This window comes from Dendrobium catenatum, unplaced genomic scaffold (assembly GCF_001605985.2).
Source record: "Dendrobium catenatum unplaced genomic scaffold, ASM160598v2 fragScaff_scaffold_883, whole genome shotgun sequence".
Lineage (NCBI taxonomy): Eukaryota > Viridiplantae > Streptophyta > Magnoliopsida > Asparagales > Orchidaceae > Dendrobium > Dendrobium catenatum.
The window spans coordinates 444532-467957 of NW_021319345.1; the positions used below are offsets into that span (position 1 = coordinate 444532).

Sequence of the window (23426 nt, forward strand, 5' to 3'; positions counted from 1 at the left end):
AGATAAAGAGAGACGAAAGATCCCCCCCCCCCCATCTTTTCCCTTTTCTCTAAAACTCTATGGATTCAACCCATATGTTATGGACCATGACTTTGTTTTTGCCTGATTAAACTACAAAAGGTTATCAACTATCCTAACTCAAAGAAATTATTTAGCCTTTTATGACACAATGCATTATGTGATTGACACATAACTTGCTAATCCAAGCTTAAACCAACCAAATATGACCCTAGCTTAAAATTAACCCACCTAATTTGATCTCAATTCTATTCGAATATTCATTATGGATTGCTCTAGTTAAATTTAGCATTTAAATTAACCAAGGACTAACATAAGGTGTTACATGACCCAACGCCCTTCAAAGGAAGCAATTAGCCTACTATAAGCCTAATTAAATATGGATTATATTACCATAATATGAAACTCAAGCCCCTAGTGGTCTAACTAAGTCCTAAAACACATTTAAACATAAACTAGCTTAGTATCTCATGTTAACCTAATATAACCCAATATATAATTTGTAGAACATATATAACCAAATCCCAAACCAAAGACATATTAAAGCAACTAGATCATTTGATTTGGGCTTTATAGGCTTAGGAGACCCCAATTGACTTATCATAGTCAACCTATCACAAGCTATCAATACCCTAAATGTTATAAATATTTGAATGTATTTTTTATTTTTTAAAATATCCTTAAAATAATGTCTGACATGCTGGCTTAGTCAAGGAGCACAAAAAATGAAATGTATTAATAAAAATGTTGGAAATCTCCCCATTTTATCAAATAGTGAATCCCTCCTTATTTTCTTTCAACTATTTGTCTAAAATTAAGAAATTTAAGGTTCATTTGTTACTTATAAAATGAGCTGATGTGTGATGAAATTATTTAAGTGAATAATCTCTTTTATCTTTTGCTTGTAGCTTGGTAGCTTCAAGATTATCTTTTATTTTGGTGAGATAAGGTAGTTAGCTTTTATTTTTAAGTTTTGTTGCTCTCTTTTCTCAATTATTAGCTCCAAAATAACCCTAACATCTTCCCCCACATTCTAAGCCCCTCTGAAACTAGCCACCGCCCAATCCAATCCATTAGATCACAAAAAAGCTTTCCTTATAGCTCTCAACCAAATCAAACAAACTATGACATATTATTATTACATGATATTTGTTACAATATAAACTTCAGAAAATCTTACCATCTACCTCTATATCACTTGTCCAAAATTGTATCTAAGTGTTCCCAAGTGTTTTATAACTAATTACATCAACAAAAAACCCAACATACAAATTCATATTTCAATTTTGCCTAGCTCGGACTAATCTTAGTATTCCCATCACCATGACCCTTCAAACCCATTACCATTTCAATGAAAACTCCTAAGCACTTTCTTGGACATTAAGCCGAAGATTCATAGGTTTTTCTATAAAAAAAATGTCATCACTACCATCAAAGTCCCAACTAGAATGGCTTTACCAATTGGCATAACCCATATTAGCCAAATTGGGTCAACCTAAGATTAATCCAAACTCAATTGAACTATCCAAGGTTCCTTGTCCAAGCCAATTTAAGTATACCATTATCAACCAACAATCTATTTGATTGCATTATATCCATCCTTAAACACTAATCAAATGATTGTAGCAAATCAAAGCTCTTTTCATGAAATTTTGAATTATTCCATACTAACCAATCATTGAATAGTACAATGTCTTAAGACGCATGCCTCGAGTTGGCTAGCCACACCTATAGCATAATGAAAAGTTGCAATGCATCAATTTTCATGGATTTTGTGGGTTTTGGCTTAAGTTTCATACAATAATAACATGGTTTCCATATTAAATTGGTTGTTGGCCCCTTCCTTATAATAGTTCATAAGCCCTGACCATTCAATCCCCCTCATTTCCCCTCTAATATGTACACAAAGAATAAACTCTAGTGAGCTCACAACAACATTTTCAGCTTATGTATGATTGATGAGGATCAAGACACCATACTACTTATAAATCCATTATCTAATCATGATGAAGGTGATTGCTCCTCCAACCAAACATTGGACCAACTCCTTATGATTTCACATATTGAGAATTTAATATGCATGGCTACATGATCAAATCATTAAAAAACTCAATTCTATATTAGACAGTGAGTGAGTTGCTATTTTATTTGTGGATAATTCTCATTTATTCGAATAATCTTCGAATAAATACATATAAATTTTGAATAATATTGTGACAATATTTGAAGATGATTCAAATATGTTTGTGATACATAAATTGATATATAACGTAGTTATAAACAATTTAGATTTAGAATGACATATTCAAATTTAAATAATATAAAGTATAAAATTCATTAATCTTGAACATATAATCATATATGAAGACTTGAGCTTCGTTTGATATGACTTTTTTGCTGCTTTTTAAAGTAGCTTTTCAGTATAAAAATTAAAATATTTGTACTAGAAAACTGCTTTAAGAAGCATCAATAAAGTCGTCCCAAACAAATTCTTATTTTGTCTTGAAACTTTACTAAAGACTAATCAAATGGTGTTAGGAAAAGAAATGATATGATTATTTTGTTCTAAAATTCACAATTAGAATTTTTTTTTTTTTTTACAAAATGTGCATATTTTTATCTGAAATAAAAATTTAGATGTATTTTGAAAAGAAAAAAATAGAGGAGATTGTGAAAAATAAAGTTAAATTAAAAATAAAAAAATATCAGGTGCAAAACTCACATTAAAAAAAGACTTTCTTGGCCGGCAGCAAGTGAAGATATGGCGTGGTGTGCTGCTAGGTACATATCGTCACCGGCGATCGACGTCCGCCAGCTACGCCGCCACGTGCCGCTTGCTGCAGGCATCTGCTGCGCCTCGTTTGTCGGGGCAAGGTCCTCCTCCACCTCTTTTTCCAAACCTTTCGCTTGCGCTAGTGCGGCCTTCTCCATGGCCGCCGGTATGATCCTCTCCTTGTTCCAAACATTTCCTGTAATTTAACTTTATTGTTATTGAGTAGTTCGTAGATACTTCTCGGTGCGGGCAAGGTGGGGAAGTGAAGGGAGTTCGTGCCGATTTTTTTGTTTGTGAAATCTCCCGCTTACAATAATCACAATCTCCCGCTTACAATAATTTCGCAAACGAGTGTGATATTCTTGATTCGAAAACCCTACCTTAGAATGTCTGTTTCTGAAATCTGGATTAATGTTTAATCCGCGCTCTTTTCATCAAATGATGGACAAAATTTTTCATAGTTTGTTTTCAAATCCGTCGTCGTTTAATCATTAATACTCGGATGTTTTTCCATTTGAACACGCATTTTCTTTTTTCAGAGGACTCTTTAGAGCCACAATATATTACTTTACTAGGCTAAAGTTGCACCTTGGAATCAAGAATTTTGGATTAAATCATTCAGCGGTTACTTTAAAAGATGGTTTTGTAATTTATGACATTGCTAGGGATTTAAGTCTCAATGCTGCATTTGTCTGTTCTAATGTGTTTATCTTTGGGGAAGTTTCTTGGAATCTTAGCTTAATGAGTTTACTACGTTTGATTCTCATGCCATGTTGTGAAAGTTGTGTGATTAAAAATCATCTGGCTTCAAGTTTGATGTCTAGATTCATGTTCTAGATTGACTTGTAATTGATTTTATCAAAATTTTGTTGGATTCTTACTAGATAAAATTAGGACCAGAAAATCAAAATAGGACAACAAGAAATCTCTCCACATTCAATCCATAATTGGGAGGAGAAGGTTAAGTTTCTTAGTGAGGATAAAGAGGAATTTAAGTTCAACATTTTCCTCGAGAGCCTAAGAAAAAATCAACCAACATACTTCCTTGGAATAAGCAGTAATATTCTCTAATTAGCTAGATTAGTGGATAGTTAGTCTTTAATTATTATTTCAGTAACTATTTTTTAATTCTATTACCAGTAGCCAATTTAATTGATTTTCATTAATGCAATTGCATGAAATTAAAATAAAGAGGCAAATTCATCTCCCAAATTGTCGCCACTCCTCTCCTTTCTTTTTAAAAATAAACAAATCCCCTTGCCTCTTTTAGGGGAGCTCTTTTTCTCCTCTCAATACTCGCTCTACCCAGGCATTTAAGGGATAAAGCTATTATTTGCAAAAACACAAAGCAAGATGAAGGAAAATATTATGAAGAACTAGAAGTGGGAGGAAGGGAGTTGCTAGCAAGGGGGAGTCAATAATAGAAGGAAAATCAATAAGGACAATGACAAGAAGTGGATGATCTCTCATTTGTTAGTAGGACTAGTGTTGTTCTAATTTCTGATTAGTTCTTCTTATTTACACCTATATGCCATCAACTCCATCTCTCACGTAATCCCAACAAACTAATTTGGTCAAGCCCAGAAGGATTTCCATATCAAGATTTCTCTTGCAAGGACCTACTACATCTATTTAACCAAAGACTGTCCTATTGGCCTTCCCCAAGCCTAACTTGTTTAAATAGCCAAATGCTAGACCTATAACATCCATTGAGAGAATGGTCACGCTAAGCCTCATCTCAAGTCAATCTCTTATGATATCAGTGCTTAGATCTTTTTTTGTAGGTTTTTTGGATTTTTCCCTTCAACCTAGAACCCCTTGACTTCAATAAGCCCACAAAAACATGAATAGAAGCATCCATTACCAAGGAAAACTTGCAAGTAGGTTAAATAAACTAGAAAGCCTACTAGCCAACTTCTTTGATCACTAGGTTATATAAAAGACAATAGGGAAATGTTCCATGAAGAAGTTGATGATGGCATCTCAGAGATTCTATCTTGGGATGAGGATGACGAAGCAAATCAATCCACTTTCTACCAATGAATCAAAATACATTCAAAGTTGATGCAAAATATTAAAGTCCATCATATGGCATTTTGGTTTATGTTATTGTTTGGAGCATCTAGAATCTTACTGTTCCATGTTTAAGTCAAATCATACACAATTTAAATTTTTTTGCTCATCTTAAAATATCACCACATTCACATTTGCAGCTGAATGTTGATAGTTCAAGAATCATGACCTTTTAAGTTTGGCATGGCATTGGCTTTAAGTGTTACGTAAACTAATTGATTGATAAGTAGATCAAATGGAAACAATTAAAACAAATATTTGAATAATCAATGCAATGCAATATAATACTGTAAAGTTGGGAGAGCAATTACCTTGAAATTTTCCCGGATGAAATGCTATTTTCATGACATTTGTAGCCAAGTTTCGTAAAGGATGCTGGGTTAAAGTTTTTTTGCGTGTGAAATCTCTCATAAGAAGTTTAAGAACTATTGTAGTTGAAGAGAAGAACTCGATCAACAACAACAACAAAGGATGAAAGCAAAACAACTATGCAAGTGGTGAGAAGCTCAAGGAATGAAAGGAAATAGGCCCTACCACCCACCAAAAGTTCTGAAGTTGCTCAGGTAGAGTTTTTTGGATAATATTATGAAAAGAAGTGAAAAAGAGAGAGAACCAAAAAGGCTCTACAAATATTAAAATGGTGGCAAACCTACCAACTATAAAGGTAGTTAAATTACTAACATTAATGGCTTGCGACATTTGTCTGTAAAATATTTGAGATTTTTAAAACATATTTGATAGGCATGTGTATTATATAAATTATGAAGTTTATTATAAAAACATGGATTAATACTTATTAAAATAAGATCAAATTTATTTAGGTTTCATTGTTGAAAGGCCAAAATGAGAATATAAATGAGTATTTCTCATAAATAGTGTGCATTGTTTGAACTACACATGTTTCTACACATTTGAAACGATATAGAAAACTTTTTTTTTTTTGAATAATTTTTTTGTATATATACAAAATAATGCTTGAAATTTTTAATCAAGCTCACGAAAATTACAAGGAAGCCAACAAATTCTCTCACTTGAATATTTGGGCAAAGTCTTTTTTTGTTATTTGGGGGGAGGGGGGATAAGTGAGACTTGATACCTCTTAGTTGGAAGTCAAACTCCTAACCAACAAACCAAGGGAGGCAAAGTCTTATCTAATTGAAAAAATTGTTTACTGTGGAAGTGGAAAAATTGTTGAAGTTTAGAATGTCTACTTCAAAATTAGGGTTACATGCTAATCTATGCTCAAGTCTTTATGCTCTAGGTTGGATTAAAATTGATAGTGTTTAGGATAGTTAAGAAATGCTAATATCATACATTTTTTATTAATTAAAAGTAGGGCACAATGCTAATTACAAATAACTCACAATGTCAATTATAGATAAAGTGGGCATAAAGCCAATGAATTAGTGAATATTTATTTTAAAAAAGTCATATGCCTAATTTGAACCTATGACCTCTTCCTTGAAAACCAAGGAACATTCTGCTTAAGCTAGAGATCTTTGATGTATAATTTGTCTTTATTAGCCAATTATTCATGAAGTCAACTATGACGTTGTACTCTTGGATGCCTTCTGTGCATATTTATAAGATAAAAATATTTGCATTATAGAGGTGACCAAAAATACATGCTTACAAATAAAGGAATATGATGTGAAACAATCAAGAGAATTGCACGATTTTAATAAGAAACTTGTCTTAGTAATGAAATTATAGTATTAATGTTTCACTAAGTTAAGATTTTCAATTTTCGTGGTTATCGACTTGTTTCAAGTATGCGGTTATACGTTAGATTAGCAGGACGATCCGAAATAATAATAATAAAATAGTAAACAAATATGCGGTTAACGATAATACGTCACTTAACAGATAGATCTTTCACCTTAGAGTTTTCCTCTCGATCGCTCGTTGAAAGTAGGGTTAATGGAGGAGGAATGTCAGCAATCCGAGTGATGCCACTGAAAGATAGAGGATGCCAGTGGAGTCGATCAACGGGAAGTTGGCCGGAGTTGGAGAGACGGGTGGTCGTCCGGTGATCTTCCACTGGCCAGTCGGTTGTTGCTCGTCGATGGCTTCCCTAACATAAAGAGAATACGCTCCATGTATTCTTTGACGGTGTTTTCGGATCCAAATCCGGGATCAAAGAACGTCGATTGAATGATGTCGAGTTGCCCTTAAGAGTTGTAAACGAAGCTGTGGTCGGCTTCCGGATCCGCCACTCATGAGCGGGAGAGTGTTTAGGTGGTGTTCCTTGGTGAGGCCGTTGGTTGGAAGAGGTGAAAAGGGGCGGTGGGTGGTGGTAATTGGCGGGTAAGAAGGAGAGGAGAGGGAAGGGGCTTGGTAGAGGAGAAGGGCGACTTGGGTATGGTGAGGTGGAGGCGATTTGGATTGGTTGAATGGTGGAGAATTAACTTCGAAAATTCTGAGTTTAATTTCAGATTTTCTAATGGGAGGGATAGAGTTTAATTTGAATTCAAAATAATCCAAATTAAAGCTATGGGGGGCGGCGGTTTTAGGAGGGAATTGTGGGATTATTAATTGGGGTGTTGGGTTTAATTGGAGAGAGAAAACAAGGGGAAGGAGGGCCGGCCATAGGAGGAGGGAGGGAGCATGTCTAGATTCAACGTATGTGGACCCAAAGGAATTAATTTGATTGAAATCAAATCTGATTTCAGTTTCAGAATCTGATTGGGGTTTTGAATAATAGGAAGGTATTTGAAATTCAAAAGTTGATTGAATTCAAATAAACATACTTTCCTAAATAGCAAAGGTGTATTTAAGGAAAGTAATTAAAGACAATTTGAAATTTGAAATTCAAATTAGGTGATAATGTGAGGAGCCGACGGTGTGGCTTGTGGAGAGGGGTGGGTGGAGGGGTGAAGGCCGGCGGATGGGTGGGTGGTGGTCGGCAGTTGGGGCGGCCAAGGGAGGCCGGCGGCATTGGAAGGGGGTTCGGTTTAGGGAGGGGATGGGGAAACATGAAGGGGATGCCGGTTGGTGGAAGAAGGGAATTGGTATGAAGGTAAAGAGAAAGAAGAAATCAAAGAGCCACGAACCTCGGAATCTACCAAGGTTGACGGGTATTGCTCTCACCCTCGCCTAGGATTTCTCCTCTCAAGAACTCACCAAGAGATCAAACAAGAAAGTGGAATTATCATTCATTTGAAAAAAAATACAATGACTAGGCCTTCATATATAGGCCTCCAAAGCACAAAATGTAAAAGACACAAATGACCTCAGGCTACAACATGACACAAGCCCCTCATAGGGGTACAAGTGAAAAACTGAAAAATAAATAAAAGAAATACACTAAAACATCATAAATAGAGACTATGAATCGTAGCCGTCGATTTACAATTTCGTCGATGGTAAGTACGTCGAAATCTCCGGTGGATTTCCTCATCAGAATAGCTTTATAATTTATAGGTCGATTTCACCATTGAGGGATATAAAGTTGGCCAAGCAAGCCAAGAGAGTTAACATCATTTGCCATAGTTATAATCCAATTGTTCTGCTATAAATTAGCACAACAACTATCATCCCAATAGTTTCCAAAGAAACAGGAGGATATCAAAAAGGTACAACATGAGCACCAAGGTTAGAACATGCATCCACTTTGTCAACCTAGGCAAGGTATGGAGAAGAAGCATTTCTACAAACTCATGGAAGCAAAGCATATAAAGGTGACACGAGAACAATAGGAGGAGGCTCACATATCCATTGGTTGGAGCAAATTGAAGTTTCAAGGAGCAATGATTGAGATCTCTCCAATGAAAATAAAAATCATGCATGCAAGAATCTTTTCTTGCATGGAAAGCTAGTCTGCATGGGAGCACTTAAATAAGATCAACCTCCTTTTATCTCTCTTCACTTAGTCCGTGGCTAGGTACATCTAAAAGGGAACTTTGAATTGTGCATAAAAAGAAGATAAGCACTCGTTTAAATTATGATAAGGAGTTTAAGTAAATATTATCCTCAACATCTTAAGCAATGGGGTCGAGCACTAACATTATGCGGAATAACATAGAATATCCTCGAATTAGCTTGACTTGTGGTTAGTTAAGATTTCTTTTTATCTTATTATGTATTAATCTTTCTTCTGTAAATAATAGCCCATGTAATCGTTCTTCATTCATTCAGTAAATGCTTAAAAAAAAGGAAAATTTAGTCACATTTTCAGTCGTACCATTTCTCCCCACACTAAAACCATTCCAACACTATTCTCTCTTTATCTCTCTCTACCCAGAAGCTCCCTCTCTTCTCTTAATTCTCTCTACCTGACCCCTTAGGGTTCATGGAATTGTTTGCAACAATGCAAAGAAGAAGAAAAATAAGAAATGAAAGTATAAGTAGAACAAGGAAGGATATTGCTAGCAAGGAGGAATTAATAACAGAAGGAATCCATTTACCAAAAAAGGAAGATCTCTTAAGACTAGTTTTATTCTAGTTTTGAATTTTCCTTTCTATTAGATATCTGTAATTACATTAAAAAAATGCCTTTTATATTCCTCATATAGTCTAATTTTCCATGCTTGATCTTGGAAGAGATTTTGATGTCTATATTTTTCTTTCAAGGGTCTAATATGCCTATTTCACCTAAAACTCTACAAAAAGTGTTATTTTAAGTACCTAACTTGTTCTAATAATCAAGTGTTAAACCAGTAATTTATGGTGTCTGAACATAAAACCCTAACATCCTAGATTTAGAGAAAGCTTATTAGAGACCCTCATCTCAAACTAAGATAAAATTTGTTTTAGATTGGGTTAGTAATTGATTTTTTTTATGATTTAGAGAAGGTAGGTATGATTTACAAGGTGGGTCAGAGGAGGGAGGAGTCCTCTTGGATTGTGGGGAGTGACATTTTTAATGAAAAACAAAAATTACATGATTATTTATTTGTTTAAATGGGTAAGGATGGACTGTTAGGTTTATTGAGGATTTTGTTACAGATTGAGGAAGTTAAGGAGGACTTTCTAAAGATGATTTTGAAATTGAATTTTAATTTCAAAGTGAAGATTATGTAGAAAGTTGAGGAGAAAAAATGGAAAAAAGGATCAGGGTCGGTGGTGAAAAATGTGTGAAGGGGATAAGAATGATTGGTACTCTTGTTTTTTTTTAATGAAAAATAATAAAGATCTTGGACTGCTGCAAGCACAACTTTGTGGTTTTTGAACTGTTTTGGCCTGGGTTTAGGTCTAGTTTTTCTTAGGAATGTTTTTTTTATTCTAGAAGGACTATGGGTTATGTTGTGCATAGGAATTTGCGATCAATGTGTGGAAAAGCAGATGATATAAAGAGACTAGAAAGTGATTCCGTGATCTAAATGCACCTTAATGTAGATTCTTTTATTGAGAGTTTTTTTGGATTTAGGAACTTTCTATTTGATACCCATTGAGGACAACGGGTGATATAAGTGGAGATTGTCGTATACTTATATATTTTGATTGCTTAGAAGGGAAGAATCTGGTATAGAGGAATAATCATGGTTGTAAAGAGAAAAATAAATTAGAGAAGGAATGAATGAAACATGAAAAGATGGAAGAGCTAGAGAGAGAAAAACAAGCTTCACGGCTTGAAACAAGTGGGAGAAATTTTTTAATGTAGTTAATGCTTGAAGAAAGCTCTTTTCTTATTCCAAGGTATACCATCTGCATTGCCTGGCCCAAGACATTATTTATAATAATTGCCTTTATTCAAATGCAAAACTATCCTTGAAAATAGGAAAAAAAGGAAAACGGTTGCCGTAAATAAGGAATGAAACTTTTTTAATTACTATTAATTAACATAACACATTAAATAATATTGACTAAATTGACAATGCAATGACTCATGCCTAAGTTTTAAGATAGATGACTTGTCCTGCATCTCTCTAATTTATTGATTAGTAAGTTAATTTCTTCTCTTTTGGAAACCATGCATTATGATGCAATGACATTAAATATCTGATATTTCTAAAGAATCGGGGTTGAAAGAATTATTTTGTATTTATTTTTCTTCTGTATAGTGCTAATTTTAATTGCTTTAATATTGAATTTATATGGAGGTATTATCCTTCCCTTCCAAGCTTGTAGCCAGTTTCCTCTTCTTGCATTGTTGATCACGAAAAAGATTGCAGTTTAGCCCCAATTCTTTGCTATCGAGACGTGCTTCCGTTCTGAGTTTGCTGCTTAGAAGTTTCCTCTTCTTGCATTGTTTATTATGAAAATATGGCAGTTTAGTCCCAATGGCCAAAACTCTATGAATATTTACCTTGATTTAATTAACTTCTGAACAAAATTTCTCATGAGATACTTTCTTATTTTGTTATGATGTAGTAATTTGTTCCTTATTCTGCAAGTACTAATGACTATTTTCATCCTTGTTATCAGAGACAAAAGAAGCTATTAAGACAGAAAAGGCTCCTGCAGCTCTGGGACCATATTCGCAGGCTATTAAAGCAAATAATTTCCTTTTTGTCTCTGGTGTTCTGGGCCTTATCCCTGAGGTTTGTTACCTATTTCATAGGACTTGTCTTTTTCTAATATGCTGGTGATTGCATGTTACCATTTATATTGGATGTGTTGGTGTTTCATTTTGTTAATATAATTTTAATTTGATATGCAGACTGGAAAATTTGTGTCCGATAGCATAGAGGAACAAACTGAGCAGGTAAGTGATTCGATTGGCATTTACTTATGAATTTCCTTAGTAGCAACTATTTCAAACTAGAATTAATATTTTGTTAGAGAAAAAAAGCTAAAGCTGTAGTTTAATTTGGAAGGGTGGTATTTCTACATTTGGTATGTGCCACATTCCAACATTACTTGGATTTGATCTTGATGCTATCAAGAATTTCTGTACTTTTTATTTTATTTGAACAATAGTATATTTTGTTTTCTTTTCTTTTTTAGCTATCCAATGATGGGAAAGCATCCAATGATCATGGTAGGTAGTGCATATGGCTTGGTAGGCCTTTGGTTTGCTGGCTCGATTGGTCCTTGGCTGCTGGTGGTTCACGGGTTGGCTGTTTTGGAGCATTCGGTTTTGAGCTTGTCCTTTAAGTTGCTTGAGCTGAAGTTTAGTAGCTCTTTAATTCTCAAAAAGGTACCTCATTATGAAGTTTACTTTTGGAGTGGCCTTGTCCCTTCCCCTTCCCCTTTCTTCTTGTCTCTTGGGAATCCATGGCTTATATTTATTGGGAGATGTCTTCTATGCATAAGAATTTATATTGGGATGCTTTACCTTTTGGGATCTCACGGCTGGGCTCCTTCTTCCGTGATGGTCCCTGAACCCGCTCTGACGGTTGTCTGAGGATAGCGTCTTTTTTAGTTTCTTTATTTCTCCTAACATCTTTTGTTGTGATTGTCAAGTTTTGGGTCGTTTAAGTTTATTTAACAAAGTTTGTTTTAAGTTCTACTCTTTTGTCAGTTTTCTTTCTTGTGTGTTTTTTTTTGTATTCAAGTGATATAGACTCCCTATATCCCTTGTTTACATCAATTTGACATCAGAGCAAGTTCGTCTTTGTTTTGGTTTTTAGGAGTCTTTCTCTTTCGTGTCAAAAAAAAATGGCTAATGAACAAGGGGGTTGGCAACAAATGATGCAACAATTGAATGATTTGCAACATCAAATTAATACAATAGCTGAAGCCGTTGCTAATCTAAATGTCAATCAAGCTAACGTTAATCCTAGTATAATATCTTCTGGGAGTGAAGAGGAAGAACCTAGAAATCGAAATAGGCGACAAAGAAATTGGGATCATGGAATTAAAATCGACGTTCATAATTTTGAAGGAAAATTGCAACCTGAACAATTCATAGAATGGGTAGAAAAATTGGATCAATTTTTTGATTGAAAAGAAATTCCGGATAACCGAAAAGTTAAATTTGCAAGCTTGAAACTAACGGGACATGCATTAACGTGGTGGAAAAATTTACAAAACAACAGACTAAGAAGAGGCAAAGAAAAAATTCAAACATGGGATAGAATGAAAGAAAAGATGAAAGGAAAATTTTTACCTTCTGATCACTCGATAACTATTTTTCAGGAGTTTAATAATTTGCGACAAGGTAATCAAACTGTAGAAGAATACACTGAAAACTTTTACAAGTTGCAAGCAAGAAATGATTTGGATGAATCTGAAGAAAAAACTGTAACAAGATACCTCAATAGGCTAAAATGGACAATTCAGAATCAACTCAATTTACATCATGTGGTTAAATTAGATGAAGCTTATCGAATGTTTTTGAAAATTGAAAAACAACATTTGAGGGGAAGCAATAAAATTACTGAAACATATAAACGAAGGCAAATGAGTGAGACTAAAACTCAAACTTCTGTGGGGACTTCGAGTGCAAAAGTTAAAACTGTTGAAAGTCAAAATCAGAAAAAAGGAAAAGGAGTAGCAGAAAATAAACCGTCTGAACAATCTAAGCAAATTGGACCTTGTTACAAATGTGGGTTATATGGTCACTTGTCAGCTACTTGCAGAAAGAATAATCCTCCACGAACTAATTTCATAGAAGGAGAAAATGAAATAGAAGAAGAGGAAGAAGAGGAAGAAGATGAAATAGAATCTGAAAATGATGCTGAGTTAGAAAAATTTGACTTAGAAGGTGATGAAGGAGAACCATTGTTAGTAATTCGACAAGTCTTAACTGCTCAAACTGAAAAGGAAGATAAATGGCTTAGGAGGAACATTTTTAGAACTATCTGTACTGTCGAAGGAAAAGTTTGCACTTTAATGATTGATAGTGGAAGTTCAGGGAACTTTGTTTCACAATATATGGTAAAGAAACTAAAGCTGAAAACAAAACCTCTTGATAAGTCATATAAAATATCTTGGTTCAAAAAGGAAAGTGAGGTTCCTATAAATAAACAATGCACTGTGAACTTAACGATTGCAGGAACTTATAAAGATCAAATTGTTTGTGATGTTGTGCCTTTGGAAGTATGTCACATCCTTTTAGGTCGTCCCTGGCAGTATGATCATAAAACCATCCACAATGGAGAAAAGAATACATATTCTTTCATTAAAGATAACAAAGAATTCACACTCTTTCCACAAAAAAAATATTCCTGATCCGGTAACAAAGAACAAGAAACCTGTCAAGTCTTTCAATTCTGAAATGCTTTTGAACACGAACGAATTAACAAAATCTGATGTATATCTGTTATTTGGAAAAGAGTATGATTTATATTTTGAGATTCCTAAGGAAATACAACTATTGCTTGATGAATTTTCTGATTTGATACTTGATGACCAGCTGGATTACCCCCGATGAGAGACATTCAACATCATATTGATTTGATTCCTGGAGCTACATTACCTAATCGTTCACATTATAGAATGAGTCCAAATGAACATCAAGAACTTTCTAAACAAGTATCTGAACTGCTGGAAAAAGGTTTAATCCAAGAAAGTCTGAGTCCTTGTGCTGTGCCTGCTTTACTTACTCCTAAAAAAGATGAAACTTGGAGAATGTGTGTAGATAACCGAGCTATAAATAAAATAACCATCAAATACCGATTTCCAATTCCTAGATTGGATGACATGCTGGATATGTTAAGTGGTGCTAAAATTTTCTCAAAAATTGATTTGAAAAGTGGGTATCATCAAATAAGAATTAGACCTGGAGATGAATGAAAAATTGCTTTTAAAATCAAAAGGGCTTATATGAATGGCTTGCTATGCCTTTTGGTTTGTCTAACGCTCCGAGTACTTTCATGCGAACAATGAATCATGTTTTACGATCTTTTATTGGGAAGTTTGTGGTTGTATATTTTGATGATATTCTGATTTATGACATTCATCCATCTGAACACCTTTTTCATGTTAAAGAGATTCTGAAAACTTTGAGAGAACAAAAGCTGTACATCAATTCAAAGAAATGCTCTTTTATGACTTCGAGTTTGACATTTTTGGGTTACATTGTATCTGCTAGAGGAATCAAAGTAGATCCTGTGAAAATCGAGGCAATAAGAAGTTGGCTTGTTCTTAAGAATATCAGAGAGGTAAGAGGGTTTCATGGTTTAGCATCTTTTTATCGTCGATTCGTTAAGAACTTCAGTACTGTTATTACTCCTATTACTGATTGTTTTAAAAAAGGGATTTTTAGGTGGACACTTGAAATTATTAAAACAAAAATGAGTCAAGCTCCCATTCTTAAATTGCCAAATTTTGAAATCATTTTTGAAGTTGATTGCGATGCCTCTCATATTGGTATGGGGGCAATGCTTAGTCAAAAAGAAAAACATGTTGCTTACTTTAGTGAAAAACTGACTGAGTCTAAGTCTAAGTATTCTACTTATGATTTGGAGTTCTATGCTATTGTGTAAGCTTTAAACTTCTGGATATGTTACTTGGTTCAAAGAGAATTTGTTTTAAATACTGATCATGAAACACTTCGTTTTCTGGGTACAAATGCATACCTCTTGGATTTACCAAATACTGTTGGCACTTCACCTGTTTTTAATGTTTCTGACCTGTCTTTGTATGAAGGAAATACTGACGATTTTGTAGATATTGAAATTTTACTACTCTCTGCTCCTTTGGTAAAGCCTGAAGATCAAATCGAATATGTTATTGATGTGAAAGCTGTTAAGACGAGGCATGGAGAGCATAAAAAGTTCCTGGTCAAATGGAACCATCGACCATTGACTGACTGTACCTGGATTGATGCTGCTGATCTAAAAAAAAAAACTTGGAGCTTTATGAACGAGTTGCTGATACGTTCTCATCAGGAGATGAGAATTTTCGGTGTGGGAAATCCTGCGGGCTCTTTCCACCCTTTCTTCTCGGGCTTCTAACCTCTTCGTCTCTCCGCAAGTGCCACTCCATCTGTATCCTTCTTCTCAACAGTGAAGCAACTTTAGGGTGTCGTGTCTTGGTTGATTTGGAAGCATTTGGGACAGTCTTGCAGTGGTGGACCATCGGTTTGCTAGTCTTATGCACTTCTTTATTTAATCTACTATTCGATGCATGCCAGGAACCCGCTCTGACGGTTGTCTGAGGATAGCGTCATTTTTTATTTCTTTAAAATCTCCTAGTATTTCTTGTTGTGTTTGTCAAGTTTTAGTTGTCTGCTTTTATTTTAATAAAGTTTGTTTTAAGTTCTATCCATTGCGTCAATTTCTTTTTGTGTGTCTACATCAGATCTTTATTGCGTGTTAGGAATGAATTTGAAATTTGGTAGAATTTGGATAGATGGGTCAATTTGTGGCCTAATAGTATATCCTGTACACAATAAGTAAAAACAAGAGGTTAATATATAGAATTGGGGATTTTATTTTTGAGAAGACCCTTTGAGACCCAAATTAGTGGCTGAACTTGAAGATACTAATCTAAAATTAATTTATCACAATTTCTACTTCATGATGAAAGAATGAAAACTTTTTGATGAAAGAATGAGAGCTCAGAGAGAGGTCTCATCCAAGCAGAAAGAGAGAGTTCAAAATGGGCATTTACTTGCAAAAAGAAATGTCATCCAAGTAGGTGGTATTTCTAGGTGCTTAGTGGCGTGTCGGCAAAACTTACGTTGGATAGATGAGCTACCTTGCTTTCGAGTTTTATACCATATCAAAATGCCTTAATATTACCGTATCAATAGGGGGGTATTTTAGTCCGTCGATTAATCGAATGATAGAGAACCAAATAATGACATACTTAAGATCTATATTGAACATCATACCTTGTGCTATAATTGATGCATTGATAGAGGCCTTAGGTCCTGAGATTTGTCATTGGGATTTAAATTGGATGATGCATTAAAATTGGTGCCAAGGATGATCTGAAGTGAAATGTCATATTTATTTTGGAACCCTAAGATTATTGTTGACTAGATGCATTTCATGAAGCTTGGTTGGAAAGTCAACACAAATTTTATTGCAGTTCAGTGGCTTAGGAGCTAGAAGGACCATTATCCCACCTAATCTTTGTTGTGCAAAAACCATAGAAACACTAGTTTTAACATCCTCGTCATATGATTGGAATTAAACTAGAGCTATTTTTAGAACCTATCAATCTTATACTTATTTGAAGGTGTTCATATTCTTAGATGTCTTTGATTTATATGATTAATCAAGTTGGTTTTTTTGTATATCTGAAGCCTCTTCATTTTTTCATCTATTAAAAAACATTTTTCCATCATTTCAGTATTACTATTTATGTCACAATTAAATTGTAGTTGTTACATTTGCTTATATTGTATAGACATTATTTGACAAGATAACATCAAATTTGTATACAACACGGCTCTTAAAAAATCGAACTACCCGGCTGGCTTTAAATTTTTTTGGTGGTATAGTGTTAGACCGGCCCCTAGTGGACCGGTCCAACCGGCCCCTAAGAAGGGTCGGCGGCAAGAGGGGGAGAGAGGGTGATTTGGTGGGGTCCACTTGATTTCAAATTCAATTTTGGAATCAAAGGAGGGAGCGACAAGGGCCTTTTGGTCTTTTTGTCTTTTTGTTTTAATTGTATGCCTTAAGTATGGGAGGGAGATGAGGGTTAGGATTATGTTATGTTATTGTGTTTTTGTGAGGGTTCTTCTTGGTGTCTTGTGCTCTAGATTTATCGTCTGGAGATTGGGAGAGAACGATCCTCCTCTTGAATTGAGGATCAATTGTATATTTTCTTGTTCTTACTTTTGGTTTGATTCCTATAATACAATCTACTATTTTGGATTCCTATAATACAATCTAGATATAATTTGTTCTCCTTATGTGTTTGCAACACTGCATGCAGATGATTGAAATGACTTTCTTCATCCCTTGAATAAATCAAATTATCATCTATAAACACAATCACAAAGATGTCCAGAAATAGTTTGAAAAAATTTTATTGATCAAGTCCATAAATACAATTGGAGCATTCGTCACTCCAAATGGAATTACTACAAACTCATAATGACCATATCTGATTCTGAAAGCAATTTTAGCTATATCCTCCTCCTTAATACAAAGATGATGATAACCATAATGCAAATCAATTTTAAAGAAATAATAGCTCCCTCTAGTTGATCAAATAGGTCATCAATTTCGGGTAATGGATATTTGTTTTTAACATTAAGCTTATTCAATTCCCTGTAATTTATGCACATTATGAAGTTCCCATCTTTCTTTACAAACAATATTGGAGCTCCCCATGGCAAGGAATTTGGCCCGATAAACCCTTTATCTAACAATTCCTATAGTTGGCTTTTTAGCTAACTGCCATTCTATAGAATGCCCTTACCACTGGTTCTGAATCTGATAACAAATTAATAGTGAAGTCTATCTCTCTTTATGATGCCAATCCTGACAAATCATCCAGAAACACCTCTTGATATTCTTTGACTACAAGTATATCCTTTAACTCTTTAACTTATTTGTATCCCTGACTTGAGCAAGGTAACACTGATACCCTTTGGATATAAATTTGCATTAAGATATGGAGAGATTAGAAATTTCAGCTGTTAATCGCTACTGACCTAATGAGAAAACATCAAGTATCCATTAAAAGATGATGCCCTCATCTTTCTCTGCCGAGAAAGGGGAGAAAATGTTGTTACATTGCCGGCAATCTATCGTCATGACTTCCAATCTAGCAACAACATCGTCATCAAAAGTGGAGAAACTTAGAGCAATTCCATCCGAAGCACATCACACGACAACAACGAAGAAATGGAGAAGACGAATAGCAAACCTAAAGAGAAGGAGAGTGGAGACGCTTGAGTACCTTCTCAACCGAAGAAGAGGTGTGGGATCAAATACAAAAGTGCAGGCTCTCAAATGAAGAAGAGGCGAGGGTTCAATCTCAAAAGGCAAGGTCGCGGTAGGGATTTTAACAAGAGTTAACGGAGTTGTATTTTAGATGAAATTAATAGTATTTAAGTGTTATGTATGTAAATAGTGTAGTTTGAGTGTTAGATATGTAATTAGTATTAGGTGTTATGTATGTAAAAATCCCTTATTTTTTATAAAAAATAATTAATATGAGTTTTACTATGTTCATTCTTATAAGTGATGAGACGCTCCTCTTTTTTTTAATAAGATATTAACAATTACAAAATCATAAGCTAGAGCATAAGCTAGTGTGGTCCTACTATTATTAGTTGCTTCAAACTCACAGTCATCATGAATGCTTTTAAAATCCTCTACTATTTTATAAAATCATAAGCTAGAGCATAAGCAAGTGTGGTCCTACTATTATTAGTTGCTCCAAACTCACAGTCATCATGAATGCTTTTAAAATCCTCTACTACTTTACCAATATGTTCATTTAGATATTCTCCAATAAAAACTCTTTCCTCAAGTGCATCATTTGTATTAATTCTTCTAAGCCATTTAAAATTTTAATTTTGAGCATATATTCAAATCTATTTGAAGAGCATAAGCGCTTATATTTTTAATAATCTAAGCATAAAATAATCTTTAAAGATATAATTTTATCTCAAATTCTATTAATTTTTATAATACTATATTTCAAACTCTTATGTATAGTTACACCTACATCATTTATAGTACTACTCTTTCTCCTTAGCTTTTTTTTTCAACCCATTTAGCTTTCTGAATATATAAAATATTTATCTTCCTATGAATCATAACATCTATTAATTTCATTAATTTTCCTATAAGAGAACCTATATTCTAAGTTTTTATTCTAATTCTTGTTTTGTAAACTAACTTCTTTGCACACATTCGTTCATAATGTGAAAACTCTTTCTTTTTTTTAACATTGTACCTGGGCGTCGAGTCGTTACATTCGATATGTTCAAGCCATACAATGCATCACCTCTAAGGAACTCCCAATCATTACTCATTAGTACAATGCATTAAAAGATTCATGCCATGCTTGTTAAACAAGTTTTATGCTAGCTGTCAATTGCCTAACGCAACTCAGGACTTTTTATTAGTGATTGGGACATGACAACGACATTTTTAGCAAAAGGAATTTTCATCTCTCAACAAAATTATGTTATATATATTTTGAGAGAAACCAAAATGATTGGTTGTAAATCATGTAAAACTTCAATTGAATCAAGTAAAAAACTAGACAGATGAAAACCATAAGCTGATATTGAACAATATCCAAGATTAGTGGAAAATTTATTTAACTTTTGCGCACCCGTTTGCACATTGCTTTTATGTTAAGTTTTATAAGTCAATTTATGTATAAACCTAATGAATCTAGCTCTCAAGCTATTTATTGGGGGTCTTATGAATTTAAAAGCAAACTCTAGAAATGAGATTCTTTATAAAAAATTAAGACTTTACAAATTAAAGGTTATATTAATGATGACCATGTGGGATTGGTGGATAGGACATCTACTTCAGGAAATTGTATAATGCTAGATAGAAATCTTGTAACATTGAGAAGCAAGGAATAACATATGGTCTCGAGGTTAGGTACATCAACAACAACACACTATGCGGTATCGGCTACATGAATCCTTTTTCTTCATCTTGTCCTATTAAAAGTTAAATTTTTATTTAATCCAACAAAAAGATCATTTTTAATACTTTCTAACCAAGTCTTCTTAAGTCAACATTTATTTTTATTAACTTTGGCTAGATCTAATACATCTACTCTCCAACAGGGTCATAGGAATGCCGATGTTTTATGTGACCATATAATCTAAGGCGACTCTTTCTAATCTTATCTGGCACTAGAGCTACTCCAACCTTTTTATGCATATACTCGTTTCACATTATGTACCTTTTCGTGAGGTCAAGTGTTGAATCAAAATTCAAAATGACTACTCAATTCATGTGAATTCTTATGGATTAAAAATATATCATAAGATTTAAAGATCAAATAAAAATGACCTTTGATGATATATTGTGATAACAAGTTTGCTATTAACATTGCCTACAATCTAGTATATGATTGAACCAAACATATGGAGGTGGATAGGCATTGTATTTATATAAAAAAAAAACTGGGTTTATTTGCACTCTATATATCCCAATATGTGGCCAACTTGATGGCATATTTACCAAAAGACTTTTTAACCCTGCATTCAAAAATATCTTATGTAAATTAAGAATGATATTTCTCTACCATTCAGTTTGAGGGGGTGTTGAAATTACCTTGAATCAATAGTTATGGGTTGCTAAATAAGAGAGATAATGCATCACAGATTAATATGCAAACAAGGACATCAATGAGCCATGAATTCATGGGCTAAACTGGGAAGATGGAACACAATGAATTGTAACCTAGATGGTAGAATTAAATGGTTGCAAGGGGCTACAAATTTGTATGTCGAACAAGAAAAGTGGAGTACCATGAATTGCTCCCTAAATGTAAAAAATGGAAGTCGGCAAGTGGTGGATTGTTAGCCTGGACTAAATAAGTTTTTTTTTAATTTTAAATATTGTAATTACTTCTTAAAAATTGCATAGTTTTCAATTATTTTTAAGCCATCTTTGTATATAGATATCCATTGGATGAATATGTTACGGTTCAGCCCAAACTAGCCCAGGAGGGGCCTGTTTAGACGTATAGGAGGCGGACTAAGCTGCCTCCTCTAAACCCCACCGCCTAAGCATGTGGTCCTCACATCTTGGGCGGCATAGGAGAGAGAGAGAGGGCGGTTTAAGCAAGAGGAGGGCAATTTGAAATTAATTTATATTAGGAAGGATGGTATTTAAAGAACATGAGAGGCTAGGATTAAGGGATGCATGATTATTATTTCTCTTGAAGTTCTCTTTGGTGTCTTGGGCTCTAGGCTTCTCGTCTAGAGATTGGGATTGAACGATCCTCCTCTCAAATTGAGGATCAATTATATCTTTGTTTCATTCTTGCTTTGCTTTGATTTCTATAAAATTATCTACTGATTTTGATTGCTTCCACCCAAATTATTCTTACTTTCTCGCTTGCGAACTCAAATATTCCCATTAGGATTACTTGCGAACTCTAGCATTTCCTATCAGAATAAAACAAATTAAATTTCCAAGCCACTTTTTTCTTACAGAATATTGACTTGTAAGACAACTAATTAAATGATTACAATTAATGCATTTATTTCCTTACAATGGCTTCATGCTTGTAGTGCATTATGTTGCTTGTTCAATTGAAGACCTTAAACAGTGCATCATTGAGCACAATCAGCTTTGGTTTCTCCACAAAATGTACGATGGCTAATTTAAAAATGATCTCTCATATTGCTTCTATATTCTTAAATTTCTCACTTTATCTTCTACTCCTTGTGATTAGTGTGTTTGGCTCACACGCCTTATTGTGTCCCACATAAACCTATTAGCATGTCAACTCATGGTTGAAATCTCTCTATTGCATGTAACACTCAAGTATTAGAACATGATTTTATGCTGAGTTTGCAATGCTATTTTCCCTTTTTGAATGTCAAAATCAATCGATGAAGGCCCTCAATAAATGCTCCTGTCTGCTGTTTTTGCAGGTTCTGAAGAACATGGGAGAAATACTTAAAGCCAGTGGTGCCAGCTATTCCTCTGTCGTTAAAACGACAATCATGTAGCAGATTTACTTTTTTTCTCCGACAAGCATGATTACATTCAAGAAATTTATTGTCTGCTCATCATAACTTTTGTTCTTTGACAGGTTGGCTGATCTGAAGGATTTTAAAAAAGTTAATGAGATTTATTCCAAATGTGAGTTTGTCAGATTATTTATTATCTTTGATTTTCATTTTTTTTTGGAAAATAGGCAGAACCTGATTCACTCACTGAAAACGAAGATTGGAAAAAAAAAATCAATTTACAAAACAAATCACGAATTTAAATCAAGCTTACACATTGATTATTAAACATTATTGTCCGCTATAGATTTCACTGTGATTTTTATTGTGGAGTATTTACAGTTTTAGTTCTTAGAATTCCTAAAAAAGACAACATCCTCCTTTCATAAAGAAAAAAAAATTACGTTAGTTGAGAATGTGGCAAAATCTCTACAATACCCTTAATGAAACAACTTAGAGATTAAATCTTTAGAGCTGTTTTTTCTTCATATGATCAAAATTAGGCTCCACTATATGAGAAATTATTCTGTGCGAATGCCGAACGCCTTTCAGAGATCAACCAGAATGCGCCATGTGACCCCCTGCTCGATACCTAGCTCGGTACTGCTCGGTACCGCTCGGAACTGTGATGTGGCGCATTCTAGTTAGTATCCAAACGGTAAATTGCGTTCGGCGTCCGCACAGAATAATTTTTCCCACAATATAACAGTTTTTATCAAAACTTTCTTGTCGATGGAGCACAAGAGAATGATATTCTTATGATTATCCTGCTTCCAGATTTCTCAGCCCCAGCACCTGCTCGCTCTACCTATGAAGTTGCAGCGTTGCCACTGGATGCAAGGATTGAAATTGAGTGCATAGCAGCACTGTAAATTTACTCACTCCAAGTTGCTGGAATCCATTAAATAACTCAGCATTTTTTGACTCATTTAGACCTTGGAATCTATCCAGAAACTTATTATTCTGAAATCACTTCCCTTTTACTGTATTAGTTGCCCTACAATTCCGTAGACTGTGGCATGTCTGCCCATATGCTAATTTGATCGTATTTTGAAATCAGCTGTGGAAAGTTTGGGACAATTGGCTACTAATTTTTCCAATCCAGAAACT

At 34.3% G+C, this 23426-nt stretch overlaps 1 protein-coding gene across 1 annotated transcript; it reads left to right on the forward strand.

Annotated features, from left to right (window-relative positions):
• The first annotated feature begins 2722 nt into the window (after positions 1-2722).
• LOC110104059 (reactive Intermediate Deaminase A, chloroplastic) lies at positions 2723-23372 on the forward strand. The gene is made up of 6 exons (XM_020833007.2): positions 2723-2957; positions 11231-11346; positions 11466-11510; positions 22239-22312; positions 22400-22449; positions 23094-23372. Exons 1-6 carry the CDS (start codon positions 2780-2782, stop codon positions 23186-23188), a joined length of 558 nt encoding a protein of 185 aa, XP_020688666.1. The 5' UTR covers positions 2723-2779; the 3' UTR covers positions 23189-23372.
• The last annotated feature ends 54 nt before the right edge of the window (positions 23373-23426 follow it).

Bases quoted from the DNA above. Each gene is read 5' to 3' on its own strand.
- LOC110104059 (XM_020833007.2), top strand. From the start codon at position 2,780: ATGGCGTGGTGTGCTGCTAGGTACATATCGTCACCGGCGATCGACGTC. The intron at 2,958-11,230 runs GTATGATCCTCT...CCTTGTTATCAG, and splicing joins GGCCTTCTCCATGGCCGCCG to AGACAAAAGAAGCTATTAAG. The intron at 11,347-11,465 runs GTTTGTTACCTA...TTTGATATGCAG, and splicing joins TTCTGGGCCTTATCCCTGAG to ACTGGAAAATTTGTGTCCGA.